We start from the raw sequence: 25,930 nt of genomic DNA, 5'->3' as shown, positions 1-25,930 counted from the left end.
AGCAGGAATGATACTTTCTTTGTTTCAGATCCTCTCCAAAGTCTGCTTGGCTAATGCTGACCAACTCTGCTCCTCCCTGAGCAAGGGGAAGATGGACTCTCCAATCTGGCTTCACATGGAGCACTTCTACCGCCAAGATGACTACCAGCTCTTCGTTGACATAGCCAAGGGCAATGACACTGTTGTGAGTGAGCTGCAGGCCATGTATGAGAAGGACCCATCAGGAATGGTGAGCAGAGGGTTGGGTTTGTCTCCTAACCCTTCTCCTAGGGCTTTGGATCTTGACGGTCTTCACAGCCTCAACGGTTTCATGACAGACTGTGTCATTAGGGTGTGTAATGGGTTGGGGCAGATCCCCTCCCCACCACAGGCAGAAATAACAACTCAGACAAAGGGATTGCAAAAGTGATGGAAAGTTTAAATAGGAAAACAAACACCAATGAAAGCTTTACAGAGAACCACAAGCACCGTGACTAAAGAGAACTCCCACAACATACCCAAAAACATCCCATACCCACCTGGGGGTACACCCAAACCCCCAGGGCTCTTTCCTCCCCCCCCCCAACCCAGCCTTGGGCCTGGGCAGGCCCAAGGGAGGCAGCTCATGCCATTTTACCTAGGCAGCAGCTGGGGACGAAAGAGGAAGTGAAGACCCCGCATGGAGATTTTATGGGGGAGCAGGGCATTATGGGAATGGAATACCTGGTTTCCTGTGACCACCCCTTGGGCTGGGCCCACCCCTTGGGACCTCCCATGTGTGGTCTGTGCAGCAGCATCCAGGCCAGCACTAAGCCTAAACCACCACAGTGTGACATCCTTGTGATGGTGTCACTCTGGGGGGTCATGTTGACATCGCCTTAGACACTTTGACCCTAGAGGTGGGTGGCTTGTGCTTCAGCTCCTCATCTTGTCAAAGCCACATGGAGATGTTCACACCCCTAAGCTTTTTGCTTAGAGCAGCAAGTCAAGGCTTGAAGAGAACCCCACACAGTGACTCCATGATTCTTCTCGAGCGGTGGAGGCACCTGGGGATGTTCAGCCTGGAGAAAAGGAGGCTGGAGGGAGACCTTCTGGCTCTCTACAGCTCCCTGAAAGGAGGCTGGAGCTAGGTGGGAGATGATGTCCTTTCCAAAGGAACAAGAGATAGGACAACACGAAACAGTCTCAAGTTGCTCCAGGGGAGGTTTAGGTTGGACATGAGGAGAAATGTCCTCACCTAAAGGGTTGTCAAGGCTTGGCCCAGGATTCCCAGGGCAGTGGTGGAGTCCCCATCCTGGTCCCCAACCCTGGCAGGATTTCAAAGCCATGGAGATGGGGTGCTGAGGAACATGGTTTAATGGTGACCTGGCAGTGGTGGGTCAGTGATTGGACTTGATCATCTTGGAGGTCACATTCAACCTCACCAACTCCATGATTCTTTCTCCAAGGCATGCTTAGACTCATCCAAGCCCTTCCTGGTTTTCAGAGTCCATTTCTTTTCAGCTTGGCCTTGCCTATGCTCATCTACCCACAGTCATGGAATGGTTTGGGTGGGAAGGGACCTTCCATCTATTCCAACCTCCTTGCAGTCAGCATGGACCAGAGCAGGTTGCTCAGAGCCCAAACCAACCTGACCTGCCATGGTCCCAGGATGGGCATCTCCCACCTCTCTGGCCAACCTGGGCCAGCTCTCACCACCTCCCCATGAACTGTTTCCTCCTTGTGTCTGATCTCAATGCCCCCTCTTCCCATTGTCCCTTGTCCTGTCACTACACAGTTTGGTTGAAGGTCTCTCTCAGTCTTCTGCTTGGCCACTTTAAGCACTGAGAGGTCACCAGAAGCCTTCTCTTCTCCAGGCTGGACAACCCCAACTGTCTCAGCCTGGCCTCAGAGCAGACGGGGTTCAATCTCTGATCATTTTTGTGCCTCTCCTCTGGATGTGCTCCAACAGGTCCATGTCTGTCTTAGAATCATGGAATGGTTTTGGTTGGAAGAGACCTTTCAGATCATCAAGGCCAACTGTTGACCCCCACTGCCAGGTCACCACTAAAACACGTCCCTCAGCACCACATCTCTGTGGCTTTGAAACTCCTCATTGTGAAGAACATCTTCCATAGATCTGAATCTCCATCTTTTAGTTCCAAGCCATCACCCCTTGCCCTGTCCCAGCAGGCCTCGTGGTGTCTCCTCCCTCTGTGCCACCCAGCAGTGTGGGTGACCTTGACCTGGGCTCTTTGCCAATCTCGTTCCAGTTTATCACTCTTGATGCCTTGAACATTCTCCTGAGGAAGCTGCAGCCCACTCAAGATGGACTTTTGCCCTTTGATGCTTGTGTAGCCTGGCTCAAAAGTGTCAAATCCATCAAGCCCTGGGTGGAATGGGTCAGTTTGGACAACAATCAGCTTCACTTGCCCCAGAAGCAGCAGCAGCTCCTGGAGACTGTGTTGTAAGTTGAGTCACTCCTCTGTTGACAGTTGTGTGAGGAAACTTCTTGAGGGCTTAAGGGGATGTCACCTTTTTCTGGATTCATAACTCCTCCATCTGTTCACTCAGTAGCACAAGATGGTGGCAAAGTGGCCCCACAAAACCGAAAACCTCTGGTGGGTGTTTCTCCATGATCCAGTTGCTTAGTTCTGGTGCAACTTCATTTCATGCTTGATGGTGCCAAAATGTTTTCTGGGGTGGGTCAAGGAGGTCTCTCCATAGACACTCTCCCCTAGAAATGGGCTGGTGGTTTCAGTATGACCCAAGAGTTGGTGAAACGAGCTGCCTAGAGAAGACCATGCCATGTCTTCTTCCCTCCAATGCCATCTCAGAAGGTCATGGGTCATAGACTCAGAGTGGTTTGGGTTGGAAGGGACCTTTAAAGGTCATCAAGTCCTCAAGTGGCTACAGGCTACCTGGGATGGTCACAGATGTACCAGTGGGAAAGGAACCTCAGGAGATCTTGGAAGTCCAGCCTAAGTGGGACCCTCTGGGGTGTGTTTTATAGACATGATTGGACCTGCACCAACATTGTCTACATGTTGATTGACCATCTGCTGCACAACGAGACGCAGATAGAGGAGAAGCTCCTGAAGCTCGTGGTGAAGCAGTTCATCTTCCTCTGGAATGTAGGTCCTGGGGCAGCTGCTGGCTGTGAAGTTTGGGAGGGCTCTTCCCATCCAGGAGACCTCTGGTCCCAGCTGTAGGGAGGTGGGAAAGGGTTGGACACACCATCCAAGAGAGAAGCACTTTGGATTCAGGACCCAAAGGGAGGATTTGGAATCAAGGGAGGCTTCTTTGAGGGCTTAAAGGCTTGAGCCAGGTCTCTTACCCTCAGAGGTCGACACAGAGACATCCCAGCAGGGATCTGCTGAGTTCTGCTCTCACCCCATGTCCCTGCAGCACTGACATCCCCTAATGGGTGTCCTCCATGGAGTGTGGAGATGTTTCTGCTGAGCTTGCCCCATGTGTTTGGCTTTCCCAGCGGCTCCACAAAATGCCAAGATTTGAGCCGGAGAAGACTTTTGATTTGGTGACCAAAGTGCTGAAGCAATGCAACAAGAACGCTGATGTTGTCTACCTGGTGTAAGTCCAACCTGCAAAGAGTTGACTTTGAGGTCTTCCTCCATCCATGTGACATTTCTTAAGGGTGGGGGTGAACCTCATTGGGTCAAGGGGTGAGAACCTGTCTTGGAGATGATGGCTGGACTGTCTCTGGAGGACCTTTTCTTAGGTCTGGAGCACCCAGGTTCTCCATGCCCTTCACCCAACCATCTTCACCACACAACCAACCTTAGAAGCTGCTGGGTTTTGAAGTGGTGAACCTCTCTTGGAGATCATGGCTGCCTCATCTCTGGAGTAACTTCTCTCAGGTGTGGTGCCCAAGAAGCCAGCTCCTCTGAGCACTCAGGTTCTCCACCCCCTTCACCCACCCATCCTCACCACACAACGAGGGTGGGATGGTCCTCAGGCAGCTTAGAAGCTGCTGGTTCTTGAAGTGGTTACTGTGGTTCTCTGCTAAGCAGGCTGAGTAAAAATGTCCAGCCAGCTTCACCCCCCACCCCAGGGTGCACATCAGGCAGCACCCAACCTCGTGCTCCTCCTCAAATCAACTTTTTCTCTCGGTGGTGTCCCTCAGGAAGGGGGTGAAGGACTGCAAGAGCTGCCTGCGGGAGATCACGGAGCCAGCAGAGCTGCCCTGCGGCCACATCTTCTGCACCCCCTGTATCCTGGAGTGGCCCAACCAGCAGTGCAAGATCTGCAAGGAGCACTTCCCAGAGGACTACACACCCAAGGCTTCTGAGGCCACGAGGTGCCTTGGTGTTGGCCAACATCTGGCCTGTCTCCAGTGTCTTCATATTGAGCATTGGGTCTGGGTTGGAAGGGAGAACATCAAGAGCTGGCTGCCAGCCATGGGCTCAGCCAACCTTCAGCTAGAGAAGGTTGCTCAAAGCTGCATCCAGCCTGACCTTGAATGGTTCCAGGGATGAGGCTTCCACCACCTTTCTGGGCAAGCTGGGGCAGTGTCTCACCACCACTATGGTGAAGGACTTCTTATCTAATCTAAAGCTCTCCTCTTTCAACCTAACACTGTTACCCCTTGTCCTGTCACTACACTTCCTGATGAAGGTCCCTCCTCATCGTTCATGAAGGGTCCTCATTTTCCTGAAGGTCCCTTTAAGTACTGGTAGACCATTGAAGGTCCCCTCAGAGCCTTCTGCAGGCTGAACAACCCCAGCTCTCCTAGCCTGTCCACACAGGGGAGGTGTTTCAGCCCCTTCATCATCCTCATGGCCTCATTTGGACCTACTCCAACAAGTCCATGTCCTTATGTTGCAAACCCCAGAGCTGGACATAGTTCTCCAGGTGGGGGTCTCACAGAAGATGAAACTGCCTCAACCAGCAACCATCTCATCTCCTTGATTTGGGTCCTGCAGAGAGAGAGTGGCAGTGATGACCTTTTCTTGGTTGGACATTGACCATGGGCCTTGGTTTCCTTCTGGCTTCCAGGGAAGCTGTTGCCTGTCACAACAAGTTCCGGAGGAAGTGCAATTCCTTCTTCCTGGAGTTCCTCACTGTCTACTTCTTGGGAGACCAAGCAGCTCCATCAGCCCACATCATCCAACAGTTGATCCAGTTTGTGGCTTGCAAACCCAACCCTGAGCAGCAAGCAGGGAAAAGAGGTAAGAGAGCTTGGTCCTACCCCACCCAGCTCTGACCTCATGCTCCTGGAGGTCATCTGACACAGCTCATCCTTCCTGCCCAGTCTACAAGCCCAAGAGAGAGTTGTCACCCTTCGAGGAGTGCATGGACACCAGTCCCACAATCCAGTCCTCCCTCCTGAAGCTGCTGCTGAGATGCAGGTCAGCCTCCAGCTTGCCCCCAAACCCTGCTGCTGAGCCCCCTTGGTGACCTGGGTGCTGATGCTTCTTTCTTTCTTCTGCCCTAGGTTCAACAGTGTCAAGGTTCACTTGGAAGAGTACCTGTCCCAGATGGAGGAGAAGATGTCCAACCAAAGTAGCAGAGACCATTTCTACTTCATGGTGATCCACTGTCTGGAGGTGAGTGCCCAAATCCCAGCATGCTTGGGTTGGAAGAGACCTCTGGAGATCACAGTATCACAGTATAACTAAGGTTGGAAGAGACCTTGAGGATCATCGAGTCCAACCTATCAACACACACCCCATGACTAGACCATGGCACCAAGTGCCACGTCCAATCTCCTCTTGAACGCCTCCAGGGACAGTGACTCCACCACCTCCCTGGGCAACCCATTCCAATGACGAATGACGTGCTTGGTGAAGAACTTTCTCCTCACCTCGAGTCTAAACTGCCCCTGGTGCAGCCTGAGCTGTGTCCTCTTGTTCTGGTGCTGGTTGCCTGGGAGAAGAGGCCAACCCCCTCCTGGCTACAACCACCTTTCAGGTAGTTGTAGAGGGCAATGAGGTCTCCCCTGAGCCTTCTCTTCTCCAGGCTAAACAATCCCAGCTCCCTCAGCCTCTCCTCATAGGGCTTGTGTTCAAGGCCTCTCACCAGGCTTGTTGCCCTTCTCTGGACACCTTCAAGTGTTTCGATGTCCTTGTTAAACTGAGGGGCCCAGAACTGGACACAGGACTCAAGGTGTGGCCTAAGCAGTGCCTAAGCAGAGTACAGGGGCACAATGACTTCCCTGCTCCTGCTGGCCACACTATTCCTAATGCAGGCCAGGATGCCACTGGCCCTCTTGGCCACCTGGGCACACTGCTGGCTCATATTCAGGCGGCTGTCGATCAGCACACCCAGGTCCCTCTCTGTTTGGGAGCTCTCAGCCACTCTGACCCCAGCCTGTAGCTCTGCATGGGATTGCCGTAGCCAAAGTGCAGCACTCGGCACTTGGACTTGTTAAATGACATCCCATTGGATTCTGCCCATCACCCAGTCCAACCTCCTTGCTAAAGCAGGGCCATCTAGAGCAGGTGGGTTTGGAATCTCTCTGGAGAAGGAGACTTCACAACCTTTCTGGGCAGCCTGCTCCAAGGCTCTGATCTCCTCAAAGCCCAGAAGTTTCTCCTGATGGAACCTCCTGAGTTCCAGCTGGTGCCAGTTGCCTTTTGTTCTGTCCCTGGCCACCACTGAGAAGCGTCTGGCCCCATTCATGGACCTTTAGATGTTGCTGAGCATTGAGAAGGTCCTTCTCAGGCTGCTCTTTTCCAGCCTCATCCCCACCAGCATCCCCAGAGATGCTCCAGTCCCCTCATCACCTTCAAAGACCCTCCCCAGTAGCTCCTTGTCCCTCTTGAACTGAGGAGGCCTGAACTGGTCCCTTCACTCCAGCTGTGTCCTCACTTGGGCAGAGCAGAAGGGCAGCAGAACTTCACTCATGTTCTGTCCACTTCTTCATGCCCCTCAGGAGACCATTTGCCTTCTCGGCCATGTTTTCAGTTCATGGTGAACTGGCAGCACTCCCAGGTCCTTCTCCATGGATCTACTTCCCAGCAGGTCAACCTCTCACTTGTACTGGTCCATGGGGATGCTCCTCCCCAGATGAAGTACTCTCCACTTTCCCTAGCTGAGCTTCATGAAGTTCTGAATGAATGTTCATTGGGTTCCTACTGAACTTCACGGGAATCCCAACAGGCATCATCACTTGGAGCCCTCAGCCCAACTAAAACCTCTTACTCTCAAGGAAGGCCTCACCTTGAAGGTGAGGAGAAGACACAAGGAAGAAGGAGCAACAAGGTCATCTCTAACCACATGAAAGGCAAGAAAGTTGTCAGGAGTAGCCACCATGGATGCACCAAGGGGACATCCTGTCTGACCAATCTGATAGCCTTCTGTGAAATGATGCCCAGCTGGCTGGATGAGGGAAGAGCAGAGCAGAGGACATCACAGATCTTGACTTCAGCAAAGCTTTTGTTACTCTCTCCCATAACATCCTTGTAGAAAAGCTCAGGAGATGTGGCACAGACAGCTGGCCTGGGAGATGGATTGAAAACTGGCTGACAGCAGAGGTCAGAGGGTTGTCATCAGTGGCACAGAGTCAACTTGGAGGCCTGTGGCCAGTGGTGCTCCCCAGGGATCAGTACTGGGCCCAGCTGTGTTCAATACCTTTAGCAACAACCTGGATGAGGAGATTGAGAGCACCCTCAGCAAGTTCCTGATGATACACATCTGGGGAGGTTGGCTGACACCCCTCAGGCTGTGCTGCCATCCAGTGTGACCTGGACAGGCTGAGAGCTGGCTGCAGGCAAACCTCATGAAGGTCAATAAGGCCCAGTGCAGGGCCCTGCACCTGTGGAAGAGTAAGAGCAGGCACCAGGACAGGTTAGAGGCTGCCCTGCTGAAGAGCAGCTCCACGGAGAAAGACCTTGGGGTGCTGGTGGGCAGCAAGTTCTGCATGGGACAACAATGTGTCCTTGTGGGCAAGACAGCAAATGGGATGCACCAAGAAGGGTGTCCAGCAGGGCTAGACAGGTTCTTCTACCTCTCTACTCTGCCCTGCTGAGACCACACCTGGACTCCTGTGTCCAGTTCTGGGCTCCCCAGTTCAAGAGAGAGAGAACTGCTGGAGAGAGTCCAAGGGAGAGCCACGAGGAGGATTTGGAGAATTGAGCATCTCCCCTCTGTAGAGAGACTGAGAGCCCTGGGACTGTTTAGTCTGGAGAGGAGAAGGCTGAGAGGGATCTGATCATAGTCTATCAATAGCTGAGGGCTGGGGGGCAAGGGGAGGAGGCCAAGCTCTTTTGGGGGGTGCACAGCAAGAAGCCAAGGAACAACAGGACTTGAACAGAGAAGGTTTCAGCTCAACATGAGGAGAAACTTCATTACAGTGAGGGTGTGTCGTAGGGTTGGAAGGGAAAGTGAAGGGAAAAAAAACCCTCACAGCTGAATTAGCAAAGCAGTGGGTGCTGCATATTTACAAAGCAGGGAAACACAGGGGAATATACAGAATTTACCATATATACAGAAATATACAATAAAGTAGCACAGAAATGAGAGTTCCCCCCTCTGCTGAGGGGGTTCCCCACCTCTGCTCCCCCTTCTCTCCCCCTTTCCCCAGAGAGGGTTAGAAAGAGAGAAAAGACAAAAAAATGAAAAGCAGTTATGTGTTAATTGGAAGGCAGTTAATACAGGCCTTGCAGCTTATCAGTTTCAAGGTCAGGCCTTGGCCGAAAGCCCAGAACGCTGTGAGCTGCAAAGGGGGAAAAGCAAGACTGACCAGGAAAGTGCAGGAATGCCCAGGATACTCTGCTGCACTCCCAGTTCAGAAGGTGCTTCCTCCCAATCTACCAATGAAATTAGTTTAGATCCGTCTTTCGTTTACAAACATCCGACCACAATATTCCCTTTCTTAAAGGGGACAGCCTCAAACGGTCACAGGGTGACAGAGCCCTGGAGCAGGCTGCCATGGGAGGTTGTGGAGTTTCCTTCTCTGGAGACTTTCAAGACCCACCTGGATGCATTCCTGTGCAGACTACCCTAAGTGATCCTGATTTGGCAGGGGAGTTGGACTGGATGATCTCTGGAGGTCCCTTCCAGCCTCTGATACACTGTGATCTTGTGATCCAAGGTCAGAACCCACCTTCATGCTCTTAAAGCTGCCTCTTTGAACAGGATTTTATGCATCCTTCTGATGAAGAAGGTGTCAGAGAGCTTGCCCAGAGCTGCCTCTCCACCATGGACCTCTCCACCTTCTGCCAAGCCGAGGTCTCCAGGATTAACACCCTCCAGTCCATTGCCCAACTGCGCCTCTCCATCAGCCACGTGGCCACCACACTGGGCAGGCAGCTGCTCTCCAGTGAGTCCTTCAGCCTGGGCTCACACCAGAAGGTCTTGGGCAAGTCCCACCACAAAAACAAGGTTCAACCTGGAGGGTTCTGCTGGAACAAAAAAAAAGGAATTTCCATGAAAATGGAATTTGGGTTGGAGAAACTTCCCAGCTCTTTGGTCTCCAGACTGAAGGTCTCCAAGTCCTCAGGGAGGCTGTGGAGAACTGGAGGGCCTTTGAAGTCCTGCTACAACCTAGGTGCTACTACAGCCTAGGTTCTACTTCAGCCTAGGCCCTTCTACAGTCTAGATCCTACTACAGCCTAAGTCCTGTCACAACCTAGATCCTACTGCAGCCTAGGTCCTACTGCAACCTAGATCCTGCTGCAGCCTAGGTCCTATTACAGCCTAGGTCCTACTGCAACCTAGGTACTACTACATCCTACGTTCTTGTGGTGTTTTGGCCCTGGCCTGGAGGCCAGATGCCCATCAAAGCTGCTCTATCACTCCCTCTCCCAGGTGAGAGGGGAAAAAATATAACAAAAGCCAGGAATAACATAGAAGCAATTTAATAACAATAATGAGCAAAGGCAACAAGCTGTGTGGAAGTGAAAGCAGAGAGAGAGAGATGTTGGTCTCTAATTTCCACCAGCAGGACCATGGTTGGTCTCAGGCAGCATGGCTCTCCAAGCTTGGTGGTTCCTTAGAAGGATAAACACCATGGACCAATCCCCCCCTTCCTTCTTTCACTTCATTCTCATATCTGAGCTGACCTCACATGGCATGGAACACCCCTTTGGCCAGTCTGGGTCAGCTGGCTCAGCCTTGTCCCCTCGCAAGATCTTGCCCACCCCTCAGTGTACTCTTGGGGCAGGGAAATGTTGAAAGGACACAGCCTGGAGACTTATTCAGCAGTAGCCAAAGCACTGCTGTGTTATCAACTGCTGCTGCAAAACACAGCACTAGAAGGATGCTGTGAGGAGAATTAACTTCAGCTCAGCCAAACCAAATATGGTCCTTCTGCAGCCTTAAAAGCTGTTGGTGAAGGACACCTGTGAGGTGCCACCTGTGGAGCCTGAGAAACCTCCTACCCCACTGCAGATCCCAGCTCACCCTCTGCCCAGGAGAAGCAGAAAGACCAAGACCTGGTGGATGCTATGAAGAAGCTGGTTGCTAAGGCTCCAACTCCATGGCCTCAGGTGTTCCTCATCAGAAACCTCTGTGACATCTATGGACTCACCTCCATGTGGAAGATCCTTCAGGTGGAGAAGTGGATTTTACCCCAAGGGGTGGACATTTCCCAGGTGAGTTGTTGTGAGGTGGGCTGAGCTAAAGAAGAGCTGAGGTGGGTCCTCAAAGGGTGATGCCAGCCTCCTCTTCGAGCCCTTTCACTTGTGCATGAGGGAGACAATGTCCCTCTGTGGCTTTCAGGACAGAAGTGCCTGGTCAAACACCATGCTGATGTTCTCGGTGCTGGACAGAGTGCAAAACCTGCTGAAGAACAAAGAGTCCCCAGAAAACCAGAGCTTGGCAGTGAGTATCTGTGGAGGATTCCTTGGGGGTTGGCCTGGAACCATTCATTGATCTGAGAGCATTGGGGGATTTGGGAGCGTTGCTTGGTTTGGAACCACTGCTTGGTCTGGAACAGTTGGTTGCTCTGGGACTGTTGGTTGCTCTGGAACTATTTGTTGGTCTGCACCTTCCTGGAAGCAGGAGGTCTCCATCTGTGTTGGCGAAAAGCTGTGGGGGCTTCCTGCTGCCAGGAGACACAAATGAGGATCTCATGACCCCTGAACCTCAGTGGTGAAGTCAGAAGACCCTTCCTGGGGAGTTCACTTGTTGGTTGCCTTCCCTTGTGTCTGGTTCAACCTCTCTAGGCTGTCATGAGACAAATGGAGAACATCCTCCAGCTGCCACCAGTCCCAGAGGAGCTGCTGGAAGACAAACTGAAGAAGATCATGGATGCGCTGGGTGACAAAGAAGACCCAGGCCTGCTGGAGGTGGTCTTCCACACCGCACTCACCCTGGCCTTGTCCTCCAGCCCCATCACTTACCTCCTGAAGAACATCTGCTTCAAGCCTGATGTGGTGAAGGTGAGTTATGAGGTTGAGGGACACAGATCTCCCCAGGCCACTGTTCTGGCCCAAGGTGTCCCAGCAGACAGGTTGTGTGCTGCTCAGCTCGTTGCTTTGTGGGTTGTTGTTCCTCTCCTTCCTTGAGCTGGGAAGTAACTGTGACCTTCCATCCTGTTCTACTTCAAATGGGGATGGGCTGGATGGTCCATGGGAGATGTCCATCTCTCTGCTCAAGGGGAGCTGGGGGCCTAGTAGAGCTTAGTTGGTGAAGATTAGGTTGTTTCAAGCCCAGTTTGAGCAGCCTTCTTCTACCAAAAGTCTTTCACCACTCAGATGGTGGTGGAGATGCTCATTCCTGAGCTGGGCTTCCCCAGGGGCCTGTCCATGCAGTACTTGTTCCTGCTACTTGTGGAGCCAACCAGGAGGTCCTGCTGCTTCTCTTGGAATGGAGACATCAGCCACCTCTAGGTCTTCCCATCAAGGCAACTTCTGGCCCACAGCACTTGAGGCCCACAGTCAAAATTCATCAATAATTGGTTCTCTGGGAGACTTTGCTCATGCCTGGTCACTCCAGCTTGACATCTCCCAGTCTGATGGACCTCACTTAGTCCTCATTCCTTCACCAGAAGTTTCTCCCTGATGACAGTGGCCATCAAGGAGAACTCTTCTTCCCTCTTATTGCTTGAGAAGCAGAATTGTTCCTCAACTAGGTGGGAAAGAGTTTGGCAGATGGTTACTCCACCTCTCACTTTCCTTTCCAAGGCGTCCTACCTTCCCACCATGCCTGGAGACCTTCTCTTTGATGAGAAGAACTGGAAAATTGGTGCTACAGACAAGATCTGGAGTAAGTACTGGGGGGCCTCCTTGCTCTGGTGCACGCCGAGAATCCACCAGAAGCTACTTGAGATGGAGCATGGGATGGAGGGAAGGGATGAAAGACTTCTGAGGGCCATCTCTCCCCTTCAGCTGAGTCATCCATGATCTCTACCTTGCTGGAGCAACTTTGGGCCCCTTTGGTCTGTGGGAGGCACATGGTGGGGCTGGAAGGCAGGAGGTGGGAGTCAGGCCTGGCACCTTCTTGGTGAGCTGGCCACATTCCCATCCTGGTGGGAGATGACTGACTAACCATGTCCTCTTGCACACCTAGCTTGTCGGTGTGGCTCCTTCTGGGTTGTCACCAAGGTAAGTGTCTCTGGGGGGGGAGCTTTGTAGCTCTGTCTCTTGCTTCTTATTGCATCTCTGCAATCTCCACCAATCTTGGAATGAGCTGCTTAGGTCTTCTTTTGACTCCCAGAGGGTCCTTCAGGTGCAAGAGCAGCTGCAAGGCTTCAAAGCCACTTGGGTTCTCCTCTAAACTAGGTGGGTTCTCCTCTAAACTAGTTGGGTTCTCTTCCAAACCAGCTGTGCTCCTCTTCAAGCCAGCTGAGCTCCTCTTCAAGCCAGCTGAGTTTTTCTCCAAGCCAGCTACATTCTCCCCTAGGCCAGCTGGGTCATCCTCCAAGCTAGGTAGGTTCTTCTGCAAACAAGTAGGCTCTTCTCCAAGCCAGGTGGGCTCTTCTCCAAGCCATTTGGGTTCTTCTCCCAGTGAGGCACTGACCTAAATGGAGCTGGGATTTGTGTCCCTTCATGGCAGCAGTAGAGCCAAGCAGGTGATTCCAGGTTTGGTTAGTCTCAACCCCAAGCTGATGCCTACCCACATGCTGCTGGCTGTAAGAAGGACCTGGTTGGTCTGGAGATGTTTCCATCTCCTCCTGTCTTCTTGTTAGCCATTACAGTGACCCCACGTAGGAAGTGTTGTAGTTTATGAGCAAAATTACAAGCCAGAAATATGATGAAATCTGAGCATGATTTAATAGATATCAGGGCTCAGGTTGTACTCCCCCAGGCAGCCTGAGCAGCACCTGCCTGTTGGCTCCTCCAGGACACCCTGGACCCTGCGTGGGGGAGGGAGGTGAGAGGGCAGTGGCCAAACAGGTTCAGCTGGTTTGTTAATGCCTCTTCCAGGACAGAAAGCTAAGTGGAGGATGTGGAAACTCCATAGGTGCCCTCAGCTTTTGCTGGATGCCTCCAGCACCTGGCTGGGCATCCAAGCTTCTCTCTCACTCCACCTTCTCCTGTCCACCTGCAGTGTGGGCGTCCCACGGAAGTGAAGCGATGCAAGTGTGGAGCTGCTGTTGGGGGCATCAGGCACAATCCTGCAGAAGGCTTTGAGGAGAAGATGATGTAAGTCAACTGTCCCAGAGGTCTTCACCCATTCACCCAACCCTCCAGTAGAGGACCTGAGGCTGGCCCAAGCAAAGGTCTCTACGTCCTGTGGGGCCTAGCCAAAGAGGCAGTGGGTGATGGCTCCTTCGGTCTGTAGCACTGGAGATCAGACGGAGAAGGGCTACATCCTGGCGAGCCCCAGCACGAGGAGAAATGATCTGGAGAGGTCCCTGTCACCTGCCTGTGTCGGGCTCGCACGAGCTCTGCTCCACTCCACCCTTCTGCTGGGGACATCCACTGACAGACAGGTGAGCAACCAACAGCAGGCCATGGGGAGACTTCAGCTGTGCTTGGAGGGAGGCATTCTGGAGAGCTTCATGGTGGAGCCTGTCACATCTTCCAGGCAGTTCTAGACCTGATGAAGGAGAAACCAGAGGATGTGGAGGCCTTCTTCTGGGGCCATCTTCAGAAGGACATGGAGTGCCTGGCAGAAGCTCTCAGCAGGAACACAGAGGATACTCTGTTGATTGTCCACCTCTTTCTGCAGCAGCTCAGCAAGCACAAGCCAGCAGGTAGGGAGACGCTCAGGGAGGAACCAGCAGGTTCATGGTGGTTGGCTTCTTACCAAGACCAGCGTCATGGCTTCCTCCTTCCATGGAGAGTGGGACAGTCTCCATCCTGGGAAACTGGTGAGAAGACAGCAGGTAGAGAATAATGACCCAACAGGTAGGGAGACGCTGGGAAGTTCTAGGAGGTCACCTAGGCCTTTGACACTGTCCCCCATAGCAAACTGCTGGCTAAGTATAATGGGTTGGGGCAAATCCTCTCCCCACCACGGGCAGGAATAACAACTCAGACAAACAGATTGCAAAAGTGATGGGAAGTTTAAAAAGAGAAACAATTTAACAACAAACACCAATGAAAGCTTTACAGAGAACCACAAGCACTGTGACAAAAGAGAGAAACCCCACAACATACCCAAAAACATCCCATACCCACCTGGGGTACACCCAAACCCCCAGGGCTCTTTCCTCCCCCCCAACCCAGCCTTGGGCCTGGGCAGGCCCAAGGGAGGTGGCTCACTCCATTTTGCCTAGGCAGCAGCTGGGGACAAAAGAGGAAGTGAAGACCCCACATGGATATTTTATGGGGGAGCAGGGCATTATGGGAATGAAATACCTGGTTTCCTGTGACCACCCCCTGGGCTGGGCCCACCCCTTGGGACCTCCCAGGTGTGTTCTGTGCAGTGGCATCCGGGCCAGCCCCCAGCCTAAACCACCACACTAAGCTGTCATCCCATGGCTTGGACAGCAACACTCTGTGCTGGGTTAGGAACTGGCTGGAGGGCCAAGCCCAGAGTGTGATGGTAAATGGTGCTACATCCAGCTGGTGGCCAGTCACTAGTGGTGTCCCCCAGGGATCCGTGCTGGGCCCCATGCTCTTTAACATTTTCATTGATGATCTGGATGAGGGGGTTGAGTCATCAGCAAGTTTGCAGATGACCCCAAGTTGGGAGCAGATGTTGATCTGTTAGAGGGTAGGAGAGCTCTACAGAGGGACTTTGACAGGCTGGGCAAATGGGCAGAGTCCAACAGGATGGCATTCAACACATCCAAGTGCCTGGTGCTGCACTTTGGCCACAACAATGCCAGGCAATGCTACAGGCTGGAGTCAGAGTGGCTGGAGAGCTCCCAAACAGAGAGGGACCTGGGGATACTGGTTGACATCTGGCTGAACATGAGCCTGCAGTGTGCCCAGGTGGCCAAGCAAGCCAATGGCATCCTGGCCTGCATCAGGAATAGCGTAGCCAGCAGGAGCAGGGAAGTCATTGTGCCCCTGTACTCTGCACTGCTTAGGCCACACCTTGAGTCCTGTGTCCAGTTCTGGGCCCCTCAGTTTAAGAAGGACATTGAGACACTTGAACGTGTCCAGAGAAGGGCAACAAGGCTGGGGAGAGGCCTTGAACACAAGCCCTATGAGGAGAGGCTGAGGGAGCTGGGGTTGCTTAGCCTGGAGAAGAGGAGGCTCAGGGGAGACCTTAGTACTGTCTACAACTCCCTGAAAGGTGGTTGTAGCCAGGAAAGAGTTGGTCTCTTCTCTCAAGCAACCAGCACCAGAATAGGAGGACACAGTCTCAAGCTGAGCCAGTTTAGGCTCGAGATGAGGAGAAAGTTCTTCACTGAGTCGTTCACCATTGTGATGTGCTGCCCAGGGAGAGATGGAGTCACCATCCCTGGAGGTGTTCAAGAGGGGATTGGACGTGGCACTTGGTGCCATGGTCTATTCATGAGGTCTGTGTTGATAGGTTGGACTTGGTGACCTTTGAGGTCTCTTCCAACCTTGGGTATACTGTGATACTGTGATACCAGCAGGCTCATGGTGGCTGGGCCTCAGCCAAGAGCAGGGTCATGGCCTCCTCCTTCCTAGGTGTGGTGGGTTTAAATTACCCCCCAATAGATTTTGGGAACTAGCCCCAGGATCAATCACCAGAGCAGCTCAGTTGGGTTGGAAGCAGCTGAAGCTCTATTTACAATAAACCCAAAGTCTAGAGGTATGAAATGCAATGGATATGTACAAACCACAGCAGAGGTACATTGTTATATAGAGTTACAAGTTATAAAGTACACAGAAAATCCCAGCCCCCCCCGGACGGTCCAGGGGAACCTTTCACCTCCACCCCCACTCCCTCCCTCCTTCCCAGTACCTCAGCAGTCAAAGCAGTGATTGTCCTGGCGAGGCCATGGGAGAGGGAGGAGCTGCAAGCAGGAGCCACAGAAGGTGGAAAGGAGGAGGAGCTCTGTGTGCAAGCAGCAGAAGCTGCTCAACAAATGCCTGCAAGGATCTGCACCTAGCAGTTGTTAGTTATTATTCCCTACCCAATGGGGATTCATTTACCTTTGTTTCACTCTAAGTCTCTGCAGTTAGGAACCAGGCTAAAGTTCCACCTTCAAAGCGTAACACTAGGACAGTCCCCACCCTGGGCAACTGGTGAAAAGACAACCCAGCAGGTAGAGAATGGTGACCAAAGCTGGGAAGTTCTAGGAGGTCACCAGCAGGACCATGAGGACCCTGAGCACTTAGGCCAGACCAGCTTGAGGGCACAAGCAATTTGGGAGACAGCTGGCTCAATCTGTGGCATCCCTTCTGCTCTTGGGTCCTCTTTCTACCTCCTCTTACTCCTCCCTGTCAAGAAGTCAAAGGAAGCTCTGGTCAGAACATGAGCTCTACAGAGTCCTCCTTTGTGTCTTCTGCAGAGAGCAGTGTAGCCCTGAACATCCTGCTTGAAAAAAGGGACCGAGAAGAATGGGAGATGTCCTTCAAAGCCCTGGCTCAGCCCTTCTTCCAGGTAGACCAACCTTTGCTGGTGGTTATGTCCATGTCCAGATACATCTGCTGAGCTCTGGGTGTTCCCACCTGGAAGAGAAGAGATTTGTGCCCTCGGTTTTGAGCTGGGACTTCATCCTGGTGTGGTCTCCTGCAGAGAACTGGCTTCTTGGAGGCTTTAGAAGCCAATTCAGATCCCCCTTGGAGAATACCACCTGTGGGTTTCTCCTTGGGTGGTTCTGTTCTTGTCTCCTTGGTGGCAAGTTCTCCTCATGCCCCCAACTTCTCCAGAGCCTTAGTTGCTCTTCTTTACCCTAAGACCTCATGAATGCCCCGGCTGCTTGGGTGACAAGGGGTGGCCTCTAATGACCATTGGGTCATTCTTGCAGGAACTGAAGCAGCTCCTGAATTCTGTCAAGGAGCAGAGGATGAGTGAAGGTCCCCATGGCTCCAGCCTTCTCCTGAAAATAGCTTATGGCCAGACACCACCTTTCCAAGACCTCCCAACTGAGGGGTTGATCAACCAGGCCTGCATGTGGAGGTTTGAACAGAAGATGACCATCCAGACCCTGATGCATTTCCTGCTGCAGGAAGATGGAGGAGGCACTGGAAATCCTTACCCCATCCTGCTGGAGCTCCTCTCCAAGGTTGGCTGTGGGAACATCTCCTCCCCTCTAAAACGTGGTAGAGTCAGTCTGGGTGATGTCCATGTGGCACTGGGACAACTATTATCCACCCCACTCCACATTTCTTGGGAGCATCCAAGCAAGATGAGGTCCTCCTCCAGGTGGGGTCCTTGTCTCTTGAGTCACTCTGGATATTGCCTTCCAGCTTGAGAACATCCAACATGTTCAACATCTGCCTGATGTCTTGCGCCTGCAGAACGCCCTGATCCACTTCTTCCAGAGCAGCCACATAGGAGAAGACTACACAGTCCAGCAGTTCCTGCAGCAACCTGAACTTTCAGGTGTGTTATGGGATGCCACCATGGCTGGGATGTGGGTGTTGGACAGCACCCAGGTGCTCCACTGAGAAGCTGCCGCAGTAGTTTGTGTGGTGGAGCCAGCCCAGGAGCAGCCCATTGAGACTCATGGTGTCTGCTGATGTCACACATGGTCCTGAAACCCAAGGTGATACCTGCAGTACTGTGTCTGTCAGAAGTCATCCTTAGACCTGACATGGCTCCTTGGTGGGGCTCCTTTCTCCTCTCTCTGTGTCCACAGAGGACCAATGCTGGGCATTCAGCAGAGCCATAGAGACCATCCAGAAAGTCTGGAGCAACATCAAGATGAACCCACCCAGCTCAGGTACGTGGCCACCCTCAGGGCATCATGGTAGTTTTAGGCTATCAACCACCACATAGGGAGAACTTCCTCATGGATCCATAGTGAGGAGAAGACCTTTCCCACCCTCTTCCAGGCATCACTGTGAAGCCAGACCTCTCGCCACATGAGATCAACACCAGCACCACCACCATCCTGAGCCTCCTCCCCACCCAATTCTCCATCAGCCACTTGGTGACCGCATTCCTCATTCAGCTGCAGAACAGCTGTGTGGACACGGCCGCGCGGGTCACCAGGGAGAGGCAACGGTAGGTCCTCATCTGCTCAGCTGGTGTCTTGTCCACCTCTTCCCCTCACCAGGAGAGGTTTCCAGAGCTGGTGTTCAACCTGAAGGGGACTTGTGGTGGCCAGATGGTGATGCTGGAATGTCTTGGTGGCTTGGTGTTCAGTAGAGCAGGTCCTTGATGGCAGAGAAGGATCAGGTGAGAGGTGCTGCAACCACACAGAGCAACCTTCTCCCTCCCAGGTCCATCTCAGCAGAAGAAGTGAAGCCCTCCTCCGTGTTGGCCATCACCAAGAGTGACCTGCTGACCATGGCCCTGGCCAACCTGCAGTATGAGATAGAGGAGGATGGCACCAAGACGACCTACTTCGACTTCCAGCTGCTGCAGCGCCAAGTGGTTCGACGCTTCATCAGCGGGAAGCCCATCATCAAGAGCCAGGTGAGCTCAGCAGTGGCCAAGCTGGGTTGTCCCAGGCCAGAAGTGGCCTTGAGGTCTGTTTCCAGCTTCCCCTGGAGCCATCAGACTCAAGCAAAATCATTGACAGATGCCTGTTCTACATCTGTCTCTGCTCCTTGGGTTTTGAAGGACTTCTGTAGTCAGAAAACCACTTCTCTGGCCATGAAATGATGGCCAGAGAGGGAAGGTGAGGACCTCCATCCCTGTCTTCTGGAAAGGAGCTGTCTGCCTGGTTTCTTTGAGGAGCTGGCAGTTATTCCAAGAACTTCAAGAGGGTCCAAAGTGCAACTCTGAGCCACCTTAATGGAGCACATCCCTGGTTGGGCTGTTGGTCTCCATCCTTTGAAACTAAAGCCTGGAGATGATGAAAAAGGGGAACATGAGGACACCAGAACCAGGCTGTCCTGCACCAGCAAGTGTCCATGTTCTCCTAAAGGTGGAGATCAGCCCATGCTGGACCCTTTTGGTCTTCAAAATGGTTTCCAAGAGGACTTTCTCCACCATCTTGCTGGAGAGGCAAGATGTCTCCATGGAGATGTCTACCTCAGCCATCAGGGACCTCCCCTGACTTCCTGAGTATCACAGGATACTCAGGATGCCATCAACTACTTCCTGCAGAACCGTTGGGGCCATCCCATGGACCCACACCTGCCCAGCTGAGCTTCTCTGCTGGCCCCAGTTAAGTGACCCCAGGCAGGTTCATGACCATCTGTCTCAAATCCTTTCCAGACAGCTCCATCTGTTGACCTCAACAATGTGAGGACCCTCCAGGACACCAAGATGAAAATCAAGGACCAGCTGCCCCAGGTAAGAAGCAAGCCACTGGTCTTCTCCATCCGACCCTGAGGTCTCCCCTCACATCCCATGACACAATGGGGCCTTGGAGACCAGGCTGCCATGCAGGAACATCCCAAAGCCCAACTCAAGTAGAGGGTTGGAAACGTAGTAGGACCCAGTTCTCCTGCTCCAGGGGGACAAGGACTCTGGCAGGACATCATGTTGTGGCGCTCCCAGGCCTCGTTGGGTCCCAACATTGATATTCTCATGCCAGGAGCCGCTCAGCATCAACCAGCAGAAGCGCATCATGGAAGAAGCTCGTTCGGTCAATGCCCTCTCCAAGGCCTTGGCCACCTTGAAGGTGGCTGCTGAGTTCCTGGCTGTGACAGGTGGTGACCCAGAGCAGCCACTGCCCAACTACGTCCGTCGGGAGCTGAGGATGGACACCAATGCCAAGCATTTCCAGGACCTGCCGGTGGGCAAGGGGCAAGGGGTGGGGTGGGAAGCAGGACCTTCATGCCTTCATCACCCTATTGCCTCTCTGGGCAAAGCTTTTCATCTCCCATGTCTTCCACCACCTTCTCATGCTCCAAGGTCCCCAAGTCCATGGGGAGTTGGGGGTCTCCTGCTCAGAGCAAAAAGATCCTGGACACCTGAGAGGGTTCAAAAGCTTGGCTAGATGTTGGCATGTCTTCATGCCATATCCACCTCTGGGAACACCTTGGGCACAGAAGATGGCCTGGGACACCTCCATGGGGGACATTGGTGATGGTTTGTAGATGTGCTAACCTGGATGTTTGAACTGAACAGTCAAGGTGCAGCTATCAGGAGATGCTGGTGGCCCAACATGTCCTCCTCCAGGAGTTAAGGTCCTTCTCTGTCCCTCTTCCTCAGGTGGTGCCCAACACCCAGCTGAAGCACATCTTGTCTCTGTGGAAGGTCCTGGCAGCTCGCAAGTCCATGCTGTTGGTGCAGATGAACCAGGTGAGGCAGATGAAGGAGGGGGAGGGGAGGTAGGAGATTGGGCAGCCCAGAGGAGAAAGGAAATAGGACATCACAACCAGGTGGCACTGCGATGTCCTCTTCTCATCCCTTCCCTGAGTCAAATGAGAATTCACTTCCCTGGGTACTTTCATGCCTGGCTTCTGCCTTTGAAGCTCTCTGGTGGCCCAGATAAGAGGATCAAAGACCCAAGAAGGGTTGTGGTTCTCCATCCACCAGATGTGACCTCTGGAGCCATCTGGGTGGGGTGTGCTGGGGTGTCCTTGATGATGAAGCTGCTTGGTCTTTGCAGGATCCCTTCTACCTGGTCCCTGAGGAGTTCCAAGGTCAGCTGGATGCAAAAGAGGTGAAGGACCTGGCCTTGGCTTTGTCCAACACCAACCTCGACCTCTTCCTCATTGAGCTGCATGAGATGATCATGGTGGCACTGTCCAATCTGCAGCCTGAACATGAGTAAGTCCAGGTCATATCATAGGACTGTCAGAGCACTGGCAGAAGTCAGAGCATTTCAGGAGAATATGGTTAGGGAGAGGCCTCTGGAGTTCTCTGCTCAGGGTTCTGCTCCAGGCAGAAGGCCTCAAGGCCTCATCTGGTTCATTGTTGGTGGATCTACATCTTTGGAGATGCTCATCTTGGAAGGGCCTGTCCCATGGTAGCATCACCCCTGATGGGAAGAGGTTTTTCCTTTCTCCAAGTATCAGCTGCCTTGTTGGCTTCTGATGCCACTGGAGGTACCTCAGGGTGGCCTCTAGCACAAGGTGGTGGCCATCCTTGACCAGCAACCTTGGCCACCTGGGAGAGCCACCACTGATCAGCAATGTTGGCTACTACTGCCTATCAGCCATGGCCACCACTGAGAGCCACCACTGGCCAGTAGTGCTGGCCACTATTGAGAGGCACTACTGAGAGCCACCATTGACCAGCAATGTTGGCCAGCACTGAGAGCCACCACTGGCTAGAAATCTTGGCCAACATTTATCAGCAATGTTGGCCACCACTGACCAGCAATGTTGGCCACCATTGACTAGCAGCCTTGACCAAGAGAGCTAAGAGCTGACACTGGCTATGGCTGATGGCTGGGCATGATGGGACATCCATCCCACCTCGACTCACTCATCCCCTGCTCTGTCTCACCCCCAGGTTGAAGTATGCCTTCAGGTGGTTCCTGGAGGACAATCAGGTCTCTGATGACTTTGTGGACACCCTCACGAATGCCTTGGGCCAAGACATTCGTGTCAAGAACATCCTCTCTGTCTGGAGGACAGCTGCCAGGACCAGCCAGATCCATCTCCCTGCATATGGCCAGGAGAGACCAGCCCAAGGCAGCCATTAGTCTCCTTCTCACCCTGTCCTCACTGGTGGACAGAGAGGAAACATCTACCCCACATCCCACCATCCACACATGAGCTGCACGTGGGCTCCTGGAACAGCTTGAGCCTCCAAACCCCCCAAATCCTTCTCTTCTTCCTGAACCTGGGTGAGAAGCTCTCACCTGGACCCACCAGTGACCACTGGGAGACCTCAAGTGTCCTCATCCCTTCAACCCTGGCAAGCCACAGCAAGAAGCTGAAGAGCACACCCATGGCCACATCCCCAGCACTGTTGCCCCTGTCCTGAGTTGTCCAACTGGAGCTGGAGCTTCTCTACCACCCCAGTGTTGCTCAAGAGCTGCTTCTGTGCATCCCTCTGCCCATCATTGATGGTTTCTGTCCTACCTGGTCCCTCCTCACCCTTGCTGCACCATTAAACATCATTTGGTCCCATCTTAGTTTCATGTCGTTCCCAAAATCGTGGTGGAGGGCACCTGGATGGTGCCATAGGTTCCCAGGGGCTACCATGGGGCTCATGTGGTCTTCAGAGAGATGGTGGTGGAGGAGTTGAAGGCCTGAGCTTCCCACACTGGCCTCCATGGGTGGTCAGGAACAGGAAAGGCCAAGGTCAACCCGCCTCTCCTAGAAGAGACGTTTCACTGTCTTCATCATCTTGGTGGCATCTCCCTAAGTCTGTTTTCAAGTTCTCCACAGAGGTCTGACCAGCTTGTTGGTGAAGACTCAGTTGTCCCAGTTGGTCAGGTTAATCTCACCAGATCCCAATGGATCTGGCTTATCAAGGACAGGTCCATGATGATGGAAACCAAAACCCAAGCATCCTGGGTTGCGTTGGGTTGAATCTGCTGCTGCTCTTCCATCCCTTGCTTATGTCCTTCCAGCTTCCAAAGGAAAGTGTTGGCTGGAGCAAAGCATCATGGGCTTGAAGCCCAGCAATGGGCTCAGCCTCCAGATGTGACCTCACCATCACAGAAGTGAAGGAACATCACCCTCCATCATGACCTGCCTTTGCCACAAGGGTTCAAGCTTCATGGTCAACTTGGGGTTCAGCAAGGCCTTTTCTACGGAGCCATTGTGTGCTGATGCTGGGGGCTGTGCCACCCCAGGGGCAGACTTTGCACTTGCCCTGGTAGAACCCCATGAGGTTCCTCTTAGTGCACTTCTCTGGCCTTATGACATTTCTCTGGGTGGCAGCAGGACCCTGGGTGGTACCACAGCTGCTCCTTCCACTTTGGTGTCACTGACAACTTGCTGAAGTGCAGTTGGTTGATGACCACCTCATGCTTCATCCAGCTCAAAAGCCAACAGCTTCTCTAGGAGGATCTTACGCAGGAGGGTGGCGAAGGTCTGTTTGTCCAACACTAATTCCAGCAAGCACTGAGCACCCCCAGGAGCTTCCGCAGCGCTCTGCAGCTGCTGCTGGCAGCCGCGGCCGGATGTGGCTGTTCCTCGTTTTGCCTCGGGGGAGTGGGGGGTGTGGCTCTGATTGGTTATCGCTGCCCAGTCATGGGCGGGACTTCCACTGCCGCTCGGCAGAGAGCCTTCCCTGCAGTGGGCGGGGCTGGCCCGGGGACTCCATCCCACTGCGCTCTGTTCTCCCTCGGCTACCGGGAAGAACCCTCCAGAGGGACTCTGGAGCCTCCTGTGAAGCAGCGCATGGGGGCAGAGGGCTTGGGGGGGGCTCCATGTTCTAACAGAGCAGCAGCCAGAGAGGGCCTGGCACTGCCCCTAGCAGCTGGATTTAGCAGTAAAGCAGAACAATGAACCCCGCAAGCCCACGGACCCCTTCCCCCCCCCCCCCCCCCCCCCAACTCCACAGACCACCCCCGACCCCACAGATAGGTCCCCATAACTCTACAGACCCTACCATAGCCCCACAGGCACCCCACCTGAAACCAAGGACCCTCCCCAGCCCAACAGACCATCCCCAACCCCACAGCCCTGCTCCATAGCTGCGCAGAACTCTCCCGTGACAGCACAGGCAGCATCCTCCAGCCCTGCACACCTCCCACCCCCGCAAGCCCGCAACCCCATAGCCCCTCCCACAACCATACGGACCACAGTCGTTAGCCATTGGAATGTGCTGTCCAGGGAGGTGGTGGAGTCACCATCCCTGGAGGTGTTGAAGAGGGGATTGGATGTGGCACTTGGTGCCATGGTCTAGTCATGAGGTCTGTGGTGACAGGTTGGACTCGATGATCTTTGAGGTCTCTTCCAACCTTGGTTATACTGTGATACTGTGATAACTCCCCAGACCACCCCCTCACCCCACAGACCCTCCACAATTACCCACAGCCTACCCACAACTCCAGAGATGCCCCCCACAATCACACAGAGGGCACAGACCCCCTCTCATAACCCCATCATAATAATAATGATTCCATAGGCCATGAATATGGACCAGCAATAATGACCCTTCTTCTGCCTCAGTGTAAACACAGATGGGTGCAGCCATTTCCAGAACACATTTCCTGCCAGCACTTGGTATGGAGAAGCTCTTTGATGAGATGCTGATATAGAAACACTTCTCATGGATGCTTCCTGTGAGAAATTGAGATATTTGGCTTTGGCAAGGGGAATTGCTGGGGACCGTGGGGTTCCATCTTTAAGCTGATTGGCTGCTTGTAGTCTGTGTTGTGTGGGAGGTGTATTGGGAGAGCAAGGTGAGGCCTGGAGATGTCTGAAGCCTGGCCAGGTCAAGAGTGCAAGTTTTGTCCCAGCCCTGATGGAGGGGGGTGGGAGCGTGCAGAGGGATCTTTGGAGATGTGTATGGAGATGTGTGTGTGGCGTCTGTAGAAGCTCAGCTCCTGTGGTTATGCTCTTAGCGAATCTGCTCTGTGCCCAGCACTCTTTACCTTTATTTTATAGTAAACTGGTTGTATTCAAAATTCAGCAGTGAGCTCCTGTCTCACCCTTCCCATCTGAGGGACGCTGGGAGCAATGAACGCAGGAGAAGCTGTCTTGATCCTGCTGTTATTTCTGAGCTATCAAGTAATGGCCACCTGCTAGTGCTTGCCTCAGACAATCCCTTTTGGATGCAGCCAGCTCTTTACAGGGTGCACAGTGGGCTAACATCATCCTCCATGTGCCAGAGCCCAGCAGAGGGGAAAAAGTCAAATTTGTGTGCTGAAATAAAGACAGTTTAATAGGACAGAAAGTGAAAGGGAGATGTAATAATGATGATGATGATGATGATGATGATGATGCAAATCTAATTAGAATGTTGTCTTAGTTTAAAGAGTGGACAGAGATCATTTTACTCCCAATGGAAGTAAACCAAAGACACTCTTGTGGAACTGGAGATAAGTACAGAAACTGTATTCAAAAATAGACAGGAAAAAATACAGAATGCATGAAAATGCACAAACCCCATCCCCCAAGCAGACTGAACCACAAACCCCAGCTGCTCCTTTTCTCCCCCACTCATTGTCTCCCTGGCCTAAGCAGGCCATAATTGCACAGGAGAAAATTAGTCAGGCCTCTGCAGGTCTGCCCTTCATGTTAGCAGGAGATAAGGACTCCCTCCAAAGAGCTGGCAGGAAGCAGAACAAGAGCGAGTTGGCCTTGCTGCCAGCTGTAAAGAGAGAGCAGAATCCTGCCATTGAATAACAAAGGCACAATTTTCCACTCCATCCTAGAGGACTCAACTCTGTGCTTTTTTAACGAGGCATCACCTCAACCCATGACAAATCTGCACAAGACACATGTGGCAACTGCTCACCACCTGCTGGCCAGTGCCCACTCAGTTCCTGAGCAGCAGGCCGCGCCAGCTGTCCCCTGGGTTATATCCTGAGCATGACACCTATGGGATGGAATATCCCTCTGGCCATGTGGAGACAGCTGTCCTGCCTGCATCTCCTCCCAAATTCTTGTGGCTCCCAGTCTACTTGCGGGTGGATTGAGATGCTGGAGGCCCTTGAGACTGTCTAAGAGAAAAAGCTCTGCAGGCACCAAGCTCTGTGAGGAAGGAGGGAGAGGAAATGCTC

At 53.1% G+C, this 25,930-nt stretch overlaps 1 protein-coding gene across 1 annotated transcript in view; it reads left to right on the top strand.

The window, feature by feature from the left end:
- LOC137456625 (E3 ubiquitin-protein ligase rnf213-alpha-like) overlaps positions 1–22,372 on the top strand; it is a 70,822-nt gene extending 48,450 nt beyond the window's left edge. Inside the window, exons 38-65 of the mRNA XM_068168155.1 lie at positions 29–229; positions 2,232–2,425; positions 2,972–3,092; positions 3,449–3,549; positions 4,103–4,276; positions 4,975–5,147; positions 5,231–5,327; positions 5,414–5,525; positions 9,058–9,241; positions 10,312–10,514; positions 10,642–10,743; positions 11,088–11,303; positions 12,048–12,129; positions 12,433–12,467; positions 13,414–13,508; positions 13,648–13,798; positions 13,894–14,062; positions 16,745–16,836; positions 17,204–17,461; positions 17,646–17,781; positions 18,038–18,121; positions 18,234–18,405; positions 18,624–18,819; positions 19,567–19,644; positions 19,889–20,089; positions 20,509–20,598; positions 20,909–21,069; positions 21,757–22,372. Of these exons, the coding sequence (XP_068024256.1) occupies positions 29–229; positions 2,232–2,425; positions 2,972–3,092; positions 3,449–3,549; positions 4,103–4,276; positions 4,975–5,147; positions 5,231–5,327; positions 5,414–5,525; positions 9,058–9,241; positions 10,312–10,514; positions 10,642–10,743; positions 11,088–11,303; positions 12,048–12,129; positions 12,433–12,467; positions 13,414–13,508; positions 13,648–13,798; positions 13,894–14,062; positions 16,745–16,836; positions 17,204–17,461; positions 17,646–17,781; positions 18,038–18,121; positions 18,234–18,405; positions 18,624–18,819; positions 19,567–19,644; positions 19,889–20,089; positions 20,509–20,598; positions 20,909–21,069; positions 21,757–21,949 (4,071 nt within the window). The 3' untranslated portion in view covers positions 21,950–22,372. The remainder of the gene's footprint in view (positions 1–28; positions 230–2,231; positions 2,426–2,971; positions 3,093–3,448; positions 3,550–4,102; positions 4,277–4,974; positions 5,148–5,230; positions 5,328–5,413; positions 5,526–9,057; positions 9,242–10,311; positions 10,515–10,641; positions 10,744–11,087; positions 11,304–12,047; positions 12,130–12,432; positions 12,468–13,413; positions 13,509–13,647; positions 13,799–13,893; positions 14,063–16,744; positions 16,837–17,203; positions 17,462–17,645; positions 17,782–18,037; positions 18,122–18,233; positions 18,406–18,623; positions 18,820–19,566; positions 19,645–19,888; positions 20,090–20,508; positions 20,599–20,908; positions 21,070–21,756) is intronic.
- The last annotated feature ends 3,558 nt before the right edge of the window (positions 22,373–25,930 follow it).

The sequence above is a fragment of the Melanerpes formicivorus genome, unplaced genomic scaffold (genome assembly GCF_026170545.1).
Source record: "Melanerpes formicivorus ecotype bairdi unplaced genomic scaffold, bMelFor1.0.p_v2 SCAF_134, whole genome shotgun sequence".
NCBI lineage: Eukaryota > Metazoa > Chordata > Aves > Piciformes > Picidae > Melanerpes > Melanerpes formicivorus.
The sequence above is the reverse complement of the archived record's forward strand: the minus strand, read 5'-3'. Positions and strand labels throughout refer to the sequence as shown.